Source organism: Haemorhous mexicanus, chromosome 3 (assembly GCF_027477595.1).
Source record: "Haemorhous mexicanus isolate bHaeMex1 chromosome 3, bHaeMex1.pri, whole genome shotgun sequence".
Lineage (NCBI taxonomy): Eukaryota > Metazoa > Chordata > Aves > Passeriformes > Fringillidae > Haemorhous > Haemorhous mexicanus.
The window spans coordinates 113,469,008-113,486,042 of NC_082343.1; the positions used below are offsets into that span (position 1 = coordinate 113,469,008).

Here is a 17,035-nt window from a genome sequence, read left to right on the forward strand (position 1 = left end):
GCGTCCCGGCGGGCTGAGGCGGGGCCGGCGGCAGCGCAGAGGAGGGGGAGGCAGCGCCGGGAAGGTGAGGTTTGGGGCGACATGAGCCGGGAGGAGAGGAAGGGTTTGTGGAGGTGTTGTCCATGATGCTATCCGGCAGGACCGGGGAGCAGGCCTTTGGGGATGTGAAGGCGTATGGTTGGGGACTACAACTCCCAGCATGCACTGCGATGGAGGAGAAAGTCCTAGGCGGCGACGGGGAGCGATGCATGCTGGGAGTTGTAGTCCATACCTTATTTGCGGTCCGCTGTGACGGCTGTCCCACAACATGGGTAGTTATGGAGGAGGGGACATGCAGGGTTTATTTGCTTGTTTTAAGGCTTGTTTAGCTGGTGTGGAGTTTGTTTACCTGGCATATGGTTTGTTTACCTGTTTTAGGTCTCACTAGCCCGGCCGAGGCTTATTTGTCTGCTGTCAATTTGGACATTTTCTTGGTGAGAAGTAACAGGACCTGAGTGAGGAAAGAGTGGCCTGAGGGGGGTGAGTGAAAAGCTGAATAAATCTGAGTCGTGGTGCTTGAGAGACGAGAAGGGTGGTGGCGTTTGTGGCTACTCCCATCTGTGTGTGACACCTTTTCCCTCTGTTTGTATGGTAAGAAAAGAAACTGTAGATTTAAACTGCATCAGAGACCACTGTACTTACGTGCTAAGGTAAAAAGTTCTGGTAATTGGTTCTCTGCACTGAAAATTAGAAAGATAAATCACAGAGTGGTTTGTGTTGGAAGATGCCTTAAATATCATCCATTTCCAACTCCCTGCCATAGGCAGAGGCATCTTCCAAATGGGGGTGCTTTTTTAGTGATTATACATTTATGTAAATTTACAGGATTTTGGGCTCTAGGTTAGCAAGTATTCAAACATTTCATATCATTTAGGCTCATTTGGGGTTTATTGGGTTGAGCCCAATTTCCTTTTTTTTCTTTTTTGTTTTTTAAAGTATGGTTTGCACTGTATGGGTTGTAATTGATGGATTATAATTTTGTCTTTGTTTCCTCCTGTTCCCATTGGTTTACAGATAATGAAACCCTGCCACACATCTTCCAATAAAATGGGGAAACCAAGTGGTGGGAAATCAGCAAAAAATCCTTCTAAATCAAAAAATCAGCAAGTGCCTTCTAGCAAAAAAAAGGGAGCAGATGAACAAGGAAGAAAACAAGGTCAAAAAAGACAGGTATTCTTTGTTTTGGAAGGGGAAAGGGAAAGAGGTATTTTTTCCTATTTTTTAAATTGGAATTTATAGAGAATAATTAATTAACTAAGAATAGTCCTCTCGAGGAAATGCCCAGTGAAGAGGAATTTCACCTTCATGTAGCCCAGCTACAGTTTAAACCTCCTGTGAAGAGGTCTTTTGAGCAGTCTTCAGTAAAGCTTTTTGGGGATTTTTTGTGCTCAAAGTCTTTTGTTAGACACTGGCATAGTGAGTTCCTAGAACTAGATGAATGATTGCACAGCAGAGGATGTCTCAAAATTGCCACATTTGCTGTAAATTTTTCCCTTCAGCAGGTCCCTCAGACAGGCAAAAGGGGAGTTAAGGAACTGAAGGACTCTTCCCCTGCAGGTAGGGTCCTGTTCTTTGCTGTTAAATCTGAACTCTTTTATACCTTTGACTCCAGTCTGACTGAACTGAGTCACAATGCTGTCTGTCCAGGTTTGACAAGTCATATTTCCCTTTTCCCTTTGTTATAACAGGAGAAAATGGTTCTTCAAAAAAGGTGAAGCTGTCCAGTGCTGCAGTAAGATCTTGGCAGCCTCTCTCAGACAACAGTAGGCTGTTCCTGGAAAATATAGTGGATTCAGTAGTACTGTAAGTGCCAAACACCCTGGTGGTTCTTCTTTTTTTTCCTCAAGGAACAAAGTAAAAAATCATAGTATTACTTGAACTGAAAGTCAGTGTGTTTTTTGATGTGTTCTCTGTGCTTGCACGCTTTGTGATGGAAATTCTGCCTGTGTTTTCTTTCCAGATCTGTTTTGTCCCAACAGAGGGAGGGAAAGGATGATGTTCAGAAGCACCTCAATGTACTGAAAAACAGGTAAGAAATTATAAATTAAAAGGAAAGAGGGAGAGAAAAGATTTCTTCTACCCAGTTTTTTTGTACCGTACTTTGAGGGTGAGCTAAAACTGTCCTCTGACATATATATATGTCTAACTATATAGATTTTGATATATGGAGAAAGCTATACATCATGTTTCATAAAAGCATTTCCAGGTTTTATTAAAATGTTCATCATTTGGAAGTAGTTGCAAATTCTCCTCTTAGAAATTAATTTGAAAAGCAGAAAGGTCAGAACTGGGAAAATATTAGGAAAATATTAATTAATGTCTGTTTATAGTCAGGAGTGTAGAGGCCAGTGGAATATAAACCACACAAGGTCAGTGCAATAGCAGGTGTGAGAATTTTGGGATTTCTTGTTCCTGGTGCTTTCCTTGGACACTGACTCCACATGATTTTGGAAAACAATTCAAGGCAGGTTTTTTTTCCCTCTGCAATCATTTACTTCACTGACAGCAATTAAGTTTAAAACTATAGTGAGATTAATCTTTCCCCATAATTTTCTTTTTGCTTTGCAAAGAACTCCAAACAAGTAATACTTTCCTTTTTCTGTTATTGAAGGGTACTGAGAAGTTTCAAGACTTTAAATGTGCCTCCAGGGAAGCTGGGCAACCTGAAGAATATCCTGGGCCTTCAAATGGCAGAGAAACAAATGCTTGAGACAAATGAGGAGTCTTTGGAACATCTGCAGGTTTGAAAAGCAAGGAAGGGAAGAAATTACCTTACCACACTGCTGATCATGCCTGTGCTCTTGTGGAGGAGTGTCCAAGTGCTCATCATTGTCAGTCACCTTTGCTGCAAAGCACTGTCTCTTTTTGGATGTTTTTTCAGTGACTCAGTGTGTTCTGTGGGAAAGATTCACCATTTCTAAAGCAAATTTTCTTCTGGTTTTGTCTTGGTTTTGTTTTAGGAAGAAATAAATGAAGCAGAGCGATCAGCGGAGCGCATTGAGGAAAACATACAGCAGCTGCAGTACAAAATCAAGGTGCTCAAAAACCAGTTAGAGGAAGATGAAAAAGGTGCCAGGAAGGTATAAAAAAATAAATAAATATAAATAAATATATAAAATAAATACTTTGTATTCCTATAACCTAGAGGAACGAGCTGACTTCCAGAGCTTTTTCAAACAAGCTGTTTCTCAAGCAGTGTCATTTAAGAAAGGCCTCATGTGCTTTTGGGAATGGATCTTCTAGAGCTTTCCAACTTCAGCTGCAGAATTAAGTTTGGTTTCAGAAGTTGGATAGTGACAGGTTATTTTCCTACTTGTGTGCCTGATATTTGGGGGTTTGGATTGTGTCTTCATTCTCTTCTTCTTTTTCTAGGTATTCCAGGAAAATATCAGTGGAACACTCCAGCTTCCAGAACTCCCCAAGCGCAGTTTGCAGGCACCCACTTTGCAGGTGAGTGTGGAATATATATTTGTCTTTTCAGAGACACTTTGGTTATGAGGAGGAAGGCAACACAATGTGCTTTTATCCCTTAACCTCTGCCAGAGGGGGCCATTCTGAAAATTCAGAAAATTTGAATATATTTTCATTTTCTGTGTTATATTTTTGTTCTTTTCATTGAGAACTATATACTTCTGATTTAAAACCAGGACAAAACCCTAAGAACCCACCTCATCCCTGAAAGTGTTCAAGGCCAGGTTGGATGGGGCTCTGAGCATCCTGGGATAGTGGAAGCTTGTGGGAGGTGGCCCTGCCCATGGCAGGGGCTTGGAACAAGCTGATCTTTAATGCCTCTTCTGACTCAAACAGTTCTGTGATCTTATGATTTAAAATATCACCTGTCTTTTCCTAGAAACCCTATGGCCCTAGGGAACTTGTAATTTCTGAAATATATCTATAGTTGCTGGAGGGAAGACTCATTCTGTGACTTTGGATCCTTTTTGGTTTAAACTGTAGCTGGGCTACATGAAGGTGAAATTCCTGTTGCGCTTGACAAAAGCTGTTTTTTTTATTTGTTGTCTATGATTCTTTCCTTCTTTAGGAGGAAATTTTGAAGGTAAAGAATCAGAAGGACCTTTTAAAGGATATGAATGCTATTCAGCAGTCACTTGACTTGAAGAACTTGTTAACCCTTGTTGAAAAGAGCTATGAGAAGGTGGATTTGCTTTGAGAAGCCAAAATATGTGGAGTCTCCATCCTGAGTTTGCTTTCTTCCTAATGGCCTTCCTGTTGTGACTGCTGCATTTCTGTTGAAACATTTTCTATTAACATTGGTATATAAATGTGTAGATACATTTTGGGACTCAAGTGATTTAAGTCATCTGCCAAGGTTTTTTGGGGTTTTTTTGAACTGTGATGATTTCTAATGATGATATATCCTGTCATAGGAAAATAGAGGGAAATGGATCCTGGATTATTTCAGTGTTTTTACAGAATAAGGGAACTATTCCATTCTATTTGCACTTCTTTATCTGTAAATCACTGAAGTCCATGTCTTCTACGAAAGTAGTTTTTATTTGAGAGTTTAAACCTGAAACAGGTAGTAAAAATAAGCTTATCTAATAATCAGTTGTACATCCCCTGTACAACTTTCTTACTATTTTTCAACAAAAACCCCCAATTGAAGAAAAGAGAATAATTTTTATCAAATGTACAAAATTGCTTTTACATTTTGGTTACTTAATAAAAACGCCAACATCAAACAACATGAAATACTTTCTCAGGTTAAATTACTTGCTGAAAGATAGCAGTGCTCTTTACACTGACTTGTTTCATAAACTCTTGTTCTACTGTTTACAAGCTGCTGCTACTCATTAATGAGACAAAAGCTAATTATCTTTCTTCTATGAGGGCTTGAAAGCCTCTCTGGAGTGAGCATCATGGACTATCTCAAGTTGGAATTAACCTGTAAGGATCTCTGAGTCCAGCTCTCTACTCCTCACGGGATTACCTAAACCATGTAGGATCAGGAAAACCAGACAAAGTACTTGCTTTATACTGAATCACAGGAAAAAGAATATAATTATTGAGAAGTATTTCTCAAATTTGTTATCACCTGGCAAGGGGAGCAGTTACTGATATAACCATTACCCCAACATAATTTAATCCAGAGCATGGGTTAAAGATTTTCCTGCATGCCAGGAAAAGGTTAAGTAAAGATATACCCCTTTGCTTTCATTAAGGGTGATTTCTTGTGTGGGTTTTGAACTTCCTGAACCACATAGAGACCTTTGCCTTTTTGAGAGTTTTTAATTTTGAAAAGAAAGTGTGGAGAAGGGCAGTGAGTAGGAGTCAGATTCAGCTTCCACACAAGGAAGTTGAAATAATAACTGAAGAATGAGCTGCTGCATTACAGCGCTGGATAGATACAGAGGCAACTCATAATTACTTTTTTTCCCCGACACTGGGTGGCTATGATAGGCTGGCTGTGGGTGTTGTTACTTTTGGGTTGTCAAGCACACATAAACAGGGTAACATGAACCAGGGAACATAAATCCAGATATTTAGGAGTGCTCTTAGCTTGACTTGACGGTGGATGCTCTTGGACAGAGTTGCAGAATGGTCAGATTGTTGGTTTTGATGAGATTTCAGGCCTCTTCCAGAAGGTTCACTGTTAATCTGTGTGTGGAGCTGTGACCTGAAACTTCAATTTCACAAACCTTGCCTTTAAGTAGGTAAGAAATTTTCTTGTGTGTGTATGCTTTATGTACTGAGTTTATCCATTTAAGGAATACTCAGGGAAAATCTTAAAGACCTTCTGGATTTAGGTCAGCTTGGCTTAAGGTTTTTCCTCAGAAGTGATCTACAAGTACAGATTGTGATTTCTTTGCATATGGAAATGGAGTAGGGAGAAGAGCCAAGGGAAGAAGCTGCACTGAGGCACTGGAGAACATCAGGATATCCAGTCCAGCTTCAAACCCAGCTGACTGCCAAGATCAAACAGCCCTTCTGTTCTGACAGCCTGAAACTCTGAACATCCCACATTTATCTCCTTGTAAAACCTAAGCACAGCTTCATAGTCCATATGTCTTTTGGGAAAAACCTGGACTTGGGAGCATTTTTTAGGATATGCTTTCAACAAACGGTGAACATTGCAGCAAGAATAGAAAGGCTGAAAGCCTGTACTATTTAGCCATGATTAGGTGATCTAAGAGATTAATCCATGAGCCATCAATTACTTCACAGTTCTGGTCCATTTCTGCCCTCTCCCAAAAAATAAAAGAACACCACTTTGGTTTAGAAGTACTGGAAACCTCAATTGAAATATGGATTGTTTTGGTTAAAGAATTAATAAGACAGATGCCATGGAAAAATGATTTAAACATTTTAGCACACAATGGATTAGAGCTCTAGGAACGTGCTACAGCACACATTTTATAGGGTTTAGGGGTGACATTAAAGGAAATGGCAGGGCTGAGGTCCAGGTCTGAATTGGAAACTCCAGGTGGAGGGAGGAAGTTGAACCTCTGCAGGAGACTGGTGAAGAAGAGGAAGAGCTCCATTTTGGCAAGAGTCTCCCCAGCACAGATCCTCCGCCCTGGAACAAAAGGCAAAAGGACCACAAGAAAATCAGTGAGCTGCTTCTTCAGTATTGGAAGAAAAAAGCCCCTTTTATCATCTCTTGACCTGTAAAAGGTCAGTGGGAATCCAGGAACATTTGAATGTTATAGCCTAGGTATGAATAAAGAACACGTTTTAAAACTCTTTTGGGTACAAGTTAACAGAGAAAGAGGAATTTTGGTCTTCAGAAGTATCATACCAATGCCAGCTGGTGATGGGTTTTTATTTTCCTTTGTCTAAATGCTTGCATTTGGAGAAAAATATATGGAAATGTAGTCTGAATTCCTTAACTCCAGTTTCAATAAAATCTGAATTTTTAGTTTATTTTCACCATTTTCTTCTACTTGGCTGAATTTTTGGATCCCAAACCAACTGGTCTAGTCTAGACTTTGGGTCTATTAGTCAACTCATAGGCAATTTTTTATACTAAAATTTGTCAGTAAATTTCCTTGAAGATTCACAAATGCTGGCCAGAGTGGGAGTGAGAAGCAAGGTGGAGGAGATATTCTATGAATATTCAAAAGGGCTGTAAGTTCTGTAAAATCCAATAGCTAGTAAGCTGCCTTATTCATAGCATGATGATTCAAGAACTAAGAAAAACCTGAACTAAAATTTGGAGTTAACACCCCTGTGTGACAAAAAATGGAGAGCTATTGCATGGCTGTGATATGAAAAAAACCCTCCAGGGAATGCCCAGACCTGACACTCCCTGGATGTGCTTTCAGCTGGGACATCTAGGCTTAAGTCTGAAAAAGAAGACGTGGGAAGTGGAAGTGTCATAAGTTCTTCTAAAAAGAAAGAAGAAAAAGAAAGAAAAAAATTTTGTGTACTGGATGGTGAGTATGACAAGAAAAAATCTTATTCAAAGATCATAGAGAGTTGAAAATATACAAATAGGGTTGATAAAAAAATGGAGAGTGTTGTGGATATGACAGATAAATTAGCCAGAGACTGATGTATGGGAACTGAAAAAGGGCAATTACAGAACCTGCAAAGCAGGAGAAATGCCAGAGAAGGAGCAGGGTTGGAATCTCCCATGATTTGGCAAATGGTGTAGGTGTGTAAATTCAGGTGAATGTCACACTCTGGGGAAGCCTCAAAGGGCAAGCCCCTTCTGTCCTTTGATTTTACACGGAATTTGGGGGTTTCTTGTTGTCACACTGTTTGGAATCTTGACCCAGCTGACATTTTTTGTGACTTTTTAAAAGGGACATGGAAAAATGAAGCAGGAATGTACAGAAGCATCTTCGCTGTGTGTTCTGTGTAAATATAAAAGAGAAAGCACCTGCTGAGAAAGGCATGAAAGCATCTTTCTTCACAAATTTCCCACTGGCATCAAGGAAGTGCTCAGGGTAGAACATGTCTGGTTTCTCCCACTGCGACTCGTCTTTCAGGACTGAGGTCAGTAAAGGGATGATGTAGGTTCCCTGCAAAATAGGACAGTGGAATGAATTCCTGGACAAATTCAGAAAGCAGAAGTGTTAAAAGAAGCAATCCTGTAGGGATCTCACCTTGGGGATGAAATAGCCGTGGAGGGTGACATCTGCAGCAGTCTCATGAGGCAAATCCAGTGGCAGGATATTGGCAAACCTCTGAATTTCATGGATGACAGCATCTGTGTATGGCATCTGAGCTCGGTGCTCCATCCGTGGGGGGTTGGACCCTATCACTTGCTCTATCTCGTCTTGGACCTTTTCTGAAGAAAGAATCAACTCTAAGATGCAATGACTCATTCACTCCTGAGACACAGTGTGCTTTACTGATTTAAAGTATAATAGATCTGGAGTACAAACCATAAATTCTCCAAAAATCTTTTTTCCTTTCAGAAATAATGGGAGGTGAACAGGACTACAGTGTTTGATTCTTTACTAACAAGAAACCTAAAGACTTTTTTTCTGCCATCTCTTCTGTCTAAACATCTGTGTTCTGTCCAAGGGTTGTCTCAAAAACCCCATTTGACTCCAAACAACCCTGTGCCATCAGCTGGAATGGAGATGCCAGACAAAGGCCATTCCATGAATCTTCTCAGGTCCCTAAAACCTCAGTACAGTTCATTTAACATCTGCATAGACCTTTGGTTTATTGACAGTTTCTGAGGGAAATCTGGAACAAAATCATTGTGCAACACAGGACAGCTCTTTACTTACTAATTAATGAGATTTCCCTAAGCAGAGGGCCTGGCCTGTATGAACTCTGTGTTCTGCTGCTGGCCAGCCACTGAGATTCCCACTGGATCTGAACCAGGGGGCACAGAGACAGTAATTGGCTGGAATCTTTGCTTTTTGTAATTTGGCCTATTAACAGATGTGTTGATCCTCCACGTTCCTGTTTGGTCACTAATTCCCTGAGTGTAACAGTATCTATCATTAAACCACTTACTCTGGATTTCAGGGTACTTTAGCATCAGCAGAAAGCCCCAGTTTAGTGTGGTGGAAATGGTCTCAACACCAGCAGTAAACAAATTGCTCACCAGGCTTAGCAAGTTGCCATTATGGAAATACCCATTGGTAGTGGATTTCTCCTGAAAAAAGTTGTTGAGATAAAAGGATGAAAACTCAAAGCTTTCCATGTGAAAATGCAATTTATGTAAATAAATATTTGCTAAGATATAAATCCTATATTTTAAAAAAGTGTGAAAGACAAGGAAGAGCTTTGGGCTTGTGCCTGGAGGAGAGTGCTGACTTATCTCTGTATTTACTGGGACCATCTGCAAAGGGAACTGCCTTCCCCATGGGGAAGGTGACCCAGCCATATCAGAGACCCCAAATAAGTCCCAGTAAAGCCCAGGTAGTGATTCCATTCTGTTATGTGTTATGTTTTCAAAAGAGCCAGAAGAAGTAGGAGAACAGAGAGAGTAGATAAAAAGATGCAGCCTTGGTAAATATATTTCTACAGTCTGAAGAAAATAAATAAGGATAAATGTTCATTGATTAAAAGAGGCTGGAATTTCAACATCATGAAGTATCTGTTCAACTCTACCACTTTATCATATGTATTTTCTCAAAGACAGCTTCCCTAAAGAAATTCAGGTAATTGTAAGGACTTCGTAAAGAAAATTCCAAATGTCTTCATAGAATCATAAGAGATGGATTTAGCAAGAAAATACTCAGTTACCTCCTGCTGTTTAACAAGGAAGGCATCAATAAAACTTCTTTGGTCATTTTTGTCCAGGTTTTTGAGGTTCTCTACAAAAGTAACTCGTACGAAATCATGGAATTCATCTCTGTTTCGAAGGAGAGCCTTGTTAGCCCTTAGGAGGAATCCAAGGTATGGGAAGATATTGTACACCTATGAGAGTGGAAGTTGTTAGAGAGAGTTTATCAGCCAGAGCTCTGAAAACACTACAGAAACAAATTAACAACATTTGGCCTTCCTTGTAGATACAAAGTCAAAAAATTTAAGATTAATAGTTTGTTTTTAGGAACATGAAAAACTGAGTGGATGAATTGTGGTAGAAAATTCATCAAGGACCACCAAATAGATGTAAAAATCTTGTAAAATTACTATATTTCTGGAGTAGTGTAGCTGTCAGGCTCAAACTGCTTCAAGCTGCCACCAGGCAGATGGAAATGTTGGCCAGCAGCTTTATGTATTGTTTTGGCCATCTCTTCCACTAACATTTTTTTTTCCTTTTTCATAACCTAGATAAACATAAATCAATCCAGGGTGTGTCAGCATTGCATGCAAATATACGTAGGTATTTTTCACTCACTAGCACTCATCAAACTCTATCCTAAATATGTTTTTGGGAGACTGGGGGCTCGATTGCTGACTTCATGATTCCCAAACTGTCTCTCAATGTTTTTTTGTCCAAGAAAGTGCTTTATAAACCAATTATCTCTCAAAGTCTAAGATTTTCCTGTTTAATAGAAGAAACTGATCACCAGTATTGCTATTGGCATGCAGTGGAACAGCAACATAAACGTGAATCATTACCGTGACTAAAGGTTTCCCAGCAAGCCTCATGTTTTCATTGGTCATATTTACAAGTTTCACAAATCTGGGGTCTTTGTAGTCAAATCGTTTTCCAAGCAGTATTGACACAATTATATTAGCAACTGCTGCATTAATTATTTTGCTGGCATCAATGGGATTTCCTAGACAAGGAACAAGAGAATTTGTTACATTGTAATGAAGAGATGTAATTTGTAAATATAAGTTTATTATTAAATATTGCTATTTATTTATGATTGATTGCTAACATTGATTATTATCCAATGTCAGAATACCATAGCAGGACACAAAAATGCCAGAGGAGACAAATTCATCAGACTGGTGTACATTTCCTAAAAAGGTCTGAACTTGAGAAGGCTCAAAAAGCCTTTGCATACTTGGACAAACCTTAGAGGTAGTGAGGCCCTGGCACAGGCAGCCCAGAGAAGCTGTGGCTGCCCCACTCCTGGAGGTGTTCCAGGCCAGGCTGGACAGGGCTTGGAGCAGCCTGGGGTAGGGGAAGGTGTCTCTGCCCATGGAAGGGTGTGGAGCTGGATGAGTTTTAAGGTCCCTTTGAACCCAAACCATTCGGTGACTCTGTGATTCCATGGGTTTGCAGAATGAACAGCTCACATGTTGGAACCCAGGAAATTCCTCTGACTGCCCTGGAGGACTCAAGCCCCTGCTCAGGGGGCTCAGAAACCTTGGCACAGAGCCCAAGACACCTGTGACCTTGATCTTGACTCATGGAAAAACAATTACCAGCCTTTATATGAAGAACTACAAGTCAAGAGAGTTTAAGTAGAATAATAGTTAGTTTGTCATGGGGTGAAAAATAGATTTTTTGGGATTTTTAGAATGGGGGTTCAGGAGGCAAGATGGAGGAATCTGGGTATGTCCAGTCTTTCTCCTTCTTCTTCTTGGCCTCCATCTTCTGCTGTGATGTTAGCACTTTTGGATTGATTTAATGTAGAAACTCACTGTCCAACATAGGTGATAGGTATTGGGAAGGTATGGTAAATAATGCACATGTAGTTTTTAGTATAAAAAGATAACACTGCCCCAAGGCAGTCAGAGTGCCTCAACCTGACCTGCCACACAGACCTCAGCAGGCCAGAGAAAGAATGTTATAAATAAGAAATAATAACCTTGAGAACGAGAACAGAAGAATCCTAACTCCTCCTTCGACGGCCAGGCTGGGAAAAAGAAGCTTGAACGTATCTCAGAGTCACTCTAGCCAGCAGAGGTTCTGAGACCCACCCACCTTCCTGGGAGGCGATGGAGTCTGCCAGGTGCCCGTACTCCTCCACGATTCGATCCTCAATGGCCTTTTTGCCCATCCCAAAGTCTCGTAAGGCTGTCAGGGTAAACCTTCGCATCACCTTCCAGTTTTCACCATGGGCAAAAACAACCCCTGAGACCAAGAGAATATTTCAATGGGGCAGAGGATTTTAAATAAATTTGCAGGCATAGAATGGAGCTGTTTAGTAGCAGTCACTTCTAAAACAAATTCCATCTAGATGAGCAAAAACACAACTGTGCCTTAGTTTTCAATCCCCAGCTTCATTACTCAAGCAAATGATAAATATTTATGGTTTAGTTAATCAAATCTTAAGAAGAATATATATCCACAAAGACACTTGTCACTGAAAGAAAGTGGACATTCAAGTTCAAACTGCTGGTCATGGTAGTTTGCAAGTGGAATTGAACTAAGATCTCTGGTGATTGCAGGAAAAAAATAAGCAGGAAAATATGTCTTAAAAAAAAGGTAATGCCTTAAAACCTCCACCATAATTTTTTTTTCACTGAAATTGTTACATCATTTAGCTAATGACCTCAACAATATTTTTTCATAAATTAAAAAAAAAAAGTGAAAAGTAGGCTTCTATGCAAGCCTACCATAATACGATCAAAAGATGCAGCTGTTAAAATGTTCACAGAATTATTCCTGAATTTTTCCAAGGATCTTTGGAGACATAAATATAAAATTCTTATGCTAAATTAGAATGAAGTTTGGGTGTGAAATTCTTATTTTGAAACCTAGCTCATTAGAGAGTATTTCCCTTTTTAAAATAAATCCACAGTTCTCTATGGGCTACATGCTATCTATTGTCACATTCTGAATTAAAAGCACTATTCACCTGAATATGATGAGCAACAGTAGAATATTAATTTCAGAAAAGGTTGTTCTATGATAAGCCTAAAACCCCACAAGTTCAGAACCATATCATGACAGCTAGAAATGTGTCACTATCCATTTTCTGTTGCTGTAGTTATTTTTAGAGTTATGGTTGTTTTGTTCACTGTCAGTAGTTTCAAAGTTGAATAAGTGTGCTAAAGTCAATGAAATTGCTCCCTATTTCCAATGCCTTTTGTGATCTCTGATCCAAAGTGTTGTTCCAGCTCCTGCTTTGTCTATAGGGGGAAAAAAAGAGTAGGTCAAGCTGATAAGGAAGAATAAGACCAGCTTACCATTTCCTTTAGTCAAATCTTCAAAGACTGGGATTTTAGGTCTCTCTGCAAATGCATCTGCTTGGTTTACAAGAGCTTCCTTCACTGTCTCATAGCCAGAAATCACTACAACTTTCCTGTGCCCCATCTGAACACTGAAGACTGGACCATATATTTTGGACAGCTGTCAGGAGAAGAGAACAATGATTTACTACTTCTACTGCCTACAGAGAAATTCATTACCTGTTCCAGTGCTGCTTATTTTCCAGTCCTGCCTCTGGGTTACTCACATGGTAGATATTTTCTGACTACAGGGAAAGACACTTGATTTAAATGATGGAAAAGTGCCAGACATTGTGGTGGATAATGACTAAATGGAAGTGTTGGGAGAAGAGTTCCATTGTGCTAAACTGAGCAGAAGTATCAACAGCTGAAACCCCAAGTCAGCAAAGGATTGCACTGAGAGTTCTGTCTGCCCTCAGAAACCCTTGTAAATTCAATTTTTTACTCGTGTTTTCACACTTAGCTCTATACTATTGTGTTTCTTTTGTGCACAGGATACACCTGAATACCCTGTTCAAATGTTTGGTACCATTATTTTATTAAAATTAAATAAGTTTGTTTCTGGCCAGGATTTAACATTAGCTTTATACTATTGTGTTTCTTTTGTGCACAGGATACACCTGAATACCCTGTTCAAATGTTTGGTACCATTATTTTATTAACATTAAATAAGTTTGTTTCTGGCCAGGATTTAAGATTAGATACATTCAAACTTTTTATACATGATTACATGCACCATAAATCTGTCTCAAAGACAATTTGGTAGGTTTTTAGCTGGTACAGGTAGATTCATTTTTATGTAACTCGGTGTTCCTGATTCTTCTGACTACTGGAGAGGGGTTTCCTGACTGTACTCATTTTCTAGTGGGTTTGCAGAGAGAAACAGAAGGCATCTATTTAGCATCAAGATGCAAAATGTCCAGCAAGTGGTAAGCAAGTACAGTCAGCTGAAACAGGAGCAGTGACCCATATCTGAATTGTGCTCAAGTCAGAGAGCCAGTATCCAGCATCAGAAAGGAATCACTGAATTACAGCAGATTCATGTTGTTTCTTCTGGCCTGAAAACAGATGGAACTTGCTTTTGTCTGCACGACTGGACTGTGTAGGAGAGCTACAGTGATATTCCAGATATTGCATCTAAGCAGTCTTTTGATTTGTGGGTACGACATCCATACAGGTTTGTTGGTGCAAATATCCCTTTCAAAACCATCAGCAGGGAAGATGTGTAATTTTAATGTCTAAGCTGAAAAAACACTAAGAAAGGAGCAGGTTCAGAGAAATCACTCAAAGTCAGCAAAGCCCTGCAATAATCTAGGTAAAGAAAGCACTAGAAGAAAACGGAAAGATTTATTATTTTGGCAAAGGTTGGCCCTGAATATTAAGAGTATATAGTTATATCTTCAGCTTTTGGGGGAAGAAAAGAGGAGAGGGAGATGAGAACATTGATAAATCAGCGAAGCCAAGATGCTGCAGTCACAGCTCCAGGTACATCAATCAGCTGAAGGCAGAGAGGGTTACACCACATATCAAAATCATTCCTTATTCTGTTGTCTTTTTCTCAAAATTACCACAAAAATAAGGTGGTTGCTACTAATTTGAAAGTTGTTGAAGGCTGAAACCTGGATAAAATATTACAGTCAAGAAACCATGCTGCATTCAACATTTTCTGCTCAAATAACCATCTCTAGGTCCCTTGCTAAAGGCTCATACATGGATGCAATACATTGGGTGCAACGGGAGAAACTCTCTGACATCTTGGACTATGGGGCTTGGTTGATAGGACCAACAGAAAAGAAAATGAGTACCTGAAGATAAGTTCTGTAAGGTCTCTTCAAGTCAAACAAAAGAAGGTTTCCAATTACAGGTAATGGTCTTGGACCTGGAGGAAAGTTCTGTCTTCGGTCATTGTTCCAGAAACCTGCTGTTTTTAAAATGGAGAGAAAAGCCAGGATCAACACTAAAACAATGGAAGTGCTGCTGTTCCAGAAACCTGCTGTTTTCACAATGGAGAGAAAAGCCAGGATGAGCACAAAACCAATGGAAGTGCTGCTGTTCCAGCCCATCTCTATTCAGCCAAGTATTTGCCACAGAAGAGAAAAAAGAAAATGTGGACTCTGGATCTCTGTCCTCCTGAAATTGTGCTTGAGAGGCTCTTGTGTTAGTCCATAAACCTCTTTTCCACTGAAGGGTATGTTTTATTTGCAGCTGGTGACCTGTTCTCTTCCCCTGTGCTTCCTAATGAATCCTCAGAAGGGTACAGGGGAGTATATATGTTTGCTAACCAATGTGACTGGCTGAGAGTATGGGTCACTGGGCAGGTGTGAAAGTCCAAGAACTGGGATAACTGCAGGTCATCAACCTGACATTTGCTATAAAAGCCATAAATTCTGCACGCTGTCCAGGTTACTGATTAATCATGCTTTTGCCTTTAGCACAGATATCCTTGATACCCCTGAGGAATCAAAATTCCACTGCCCAGGGCTGTAGTGCAAAGAGATTAATTTTTTTTAAAGTCTGTGACGTATGAATGCAAGACTCACGAGCTGGGAGCAGCTGTATCTGTTTTTGCAGAGTTAAGACAGTACTGACACACCTAGTGTGAACAGAGAATCTCTGTTCAGTTCTTCACACATACCCCAGTTGCAGGACTCTAATAAACCCATCAGCCTGACAGTCTGCTATTTTTCTCAAGGTTTGCAGGTTTGAGGAAACAGGACGCCTTTCCTTGTTTTCAGATTGTGTAATTGCTTCCCAGGGCTTTTCACAGAAATGTTTATGGGTGGCATAACTTTGATTCCATTGAATTCATTGGGAATTTGAAATCACAGAATTATTGAGGTTGGAGGGGATTCTGGAATTTTTCTGGTTCAATCCCCCTTTCAAGCTGGGTCACCAAAAGCCACTTGCCTCAGCCTTTGTCCAGACAGGTTTTGAACTTCTCCAAGGACCTTAAAAATTATATAACCCTAAGGAGGGCAACTCCACATCTCCTGGGCAACCAGTGCCAGTGCTGAGTCACTCTCACAGTATGAAAGTGTTTCCTGATGTTCAGAGGGAACCTCCTGTGTTTCAGTGTGTGCCCATGGCCTCTGGTCCTGACACTGGGCACACACTGAGGAGAGTCTGGCTCTGACTTATTTGATCTTCCCCCCAGGTGTTTATACTGATAAGATCGTGCTGAGCCTTCTCTCCTCTAGGCTGAAGTCCCACCTCTCTGTGTTTCCTCGTGTAAGAGGTGTTGCAATCACTCCAGCACCTTTGTGGCCCTTTGCTGGACTCTCTCCAGTCTGTCCATATCTCTTTGGTACTGGGAATCCCAGAACTGGACACAGCACTGGGAAAAGACATCCTCTGTTGGCGGGGGAAATGGGGCTGAGGTACAGCCTAACTCAGGTGTCTCAGAGAGCAGAAGAGAGGAGGTGTTGAAAGAGCAAGCCAAGGGAAAGACTGGACAGAAAAGTTGAGTCACAGCCCACGGAACAGTGTTTGGAAGAGTTTTCCAGCAGAAATCTTGAACAGAAGTTGCATGTGGCCTTGAGCCCAGAACCTGAAGGTTGTGTGATGTGCAGTGCCTCAAGGCTGAGCCCCTTGTCCTCCTCTCCCAAAAGTGTCAGGGTCCCTGCAGAGACATGGCCAGAGGCAGAGGAGAGGAGGGAATGGGGGAATTCTCCAGGGGCAGCAGAGACCTAGAGGAAAAGAGCCCTGGCACGTGGCTGGGAGCCTGGGAGAGGCACCTGAGCAAGGCTGCTCTTGGCCTGGCTCACCCTGAGCCTGACCTCAGGGGCTCTGGAGGAGAAATCAGGACATTTCACCTGCCTGGAAGATGTCCTGGAAGAAGTCCAGGGCCAGTGTCCAGCTGTGCTCCAGTTTGCCTGATTCTACTTGACATTTCCAGAGTGGGTAAAAAAGGCACTTAATATGTCGAGTTTTCCACATATATCTGGAGTTTAACTAATAGCAAGGAAATGAGAGGAAGCTGAAAGGTAAACAG

At 40.7% G+C, this 17,035-nt stretch overlaps 2 protein-coding genes across 4 annotated transcripts; one reads left to right on the forward strand and one right to left on the reverse strand.

Annotated features, from left to right (window-relative positions):
• Positions 1–10: 10 nt before the first annotated feature.
• On the forward strand, positions 11–4,429 carry CENPQ (centromere protein Q). Of its 3 annotated transcripts, none has more exons than XM_059843077.1 (10): positions 11–64; positions 418–519; positions 1,054–1,209; positions 1,539–1,596; positions 1,728–1,842; positions 2,000–2,068; positions 2,651–2,780; positions 3,000–3,119; positions 3,412–3,489; positions 4,079–4,429. In XM_059843077.1, exons 3-10 carry the CDS (start codon positions 1,057–1,059, stop codon positions 4,205–4,207), a joined length of 852 nt encoding a protein of 283 aa, XP_059699060.1. In that variant the 5' UTR covers positions 11–64; positions 418–519; positions 1,054–1,056; the 3' UTR covers positions 4,208–4,429. The 3 variants fall into 3 exon arrangements, with proteins under 3 accessions (XP_059699060.1, XP_059699059.1, XP_059699061.1); XM_059843076.1 differs by lacking the exon at positions 11–64 and adding an exon at positions 268–311; XM_059843078.1 differs by lacking the exon at positions 11–64 and adding an exon at positions 268–311 and having other exon boundaries at positions 1,542–1,596.
• A 1,908-nt stretch (positions 4,430–6,337) lies between these two features.
• Positions 6,338–15,288, reverse strand: LOC132325581 (cytochrome P450 2K6-like). The gene is made up of 9 exons (XM_059843074.1): positions 14,850–15,288; positions 13,003–13,165; positions 11,795–11,944; positions 10,534–10,694; positions 9,712–9,885; positions 8,977–9,118; positions 8,109–8,293; positions 7,883–8,024; positions 6,338–6,574 (listed from the first exon to the last, which is right to left on the reverse strand). The coding sequence occupies exons 1-9, from the start codon at positions 15,105–15,107 to the stop codon at positions 6,387–6,389; spliced, it is 1,563 nt and encodes a 520-aa protein (XP_059699057.1). The 5' UTR covers positions 15,108–15,288; the 3' UTR covers positions 6,338–6,386.
• Positions 15,289–17,035: the final 1,747 nt, after the last annotated feature.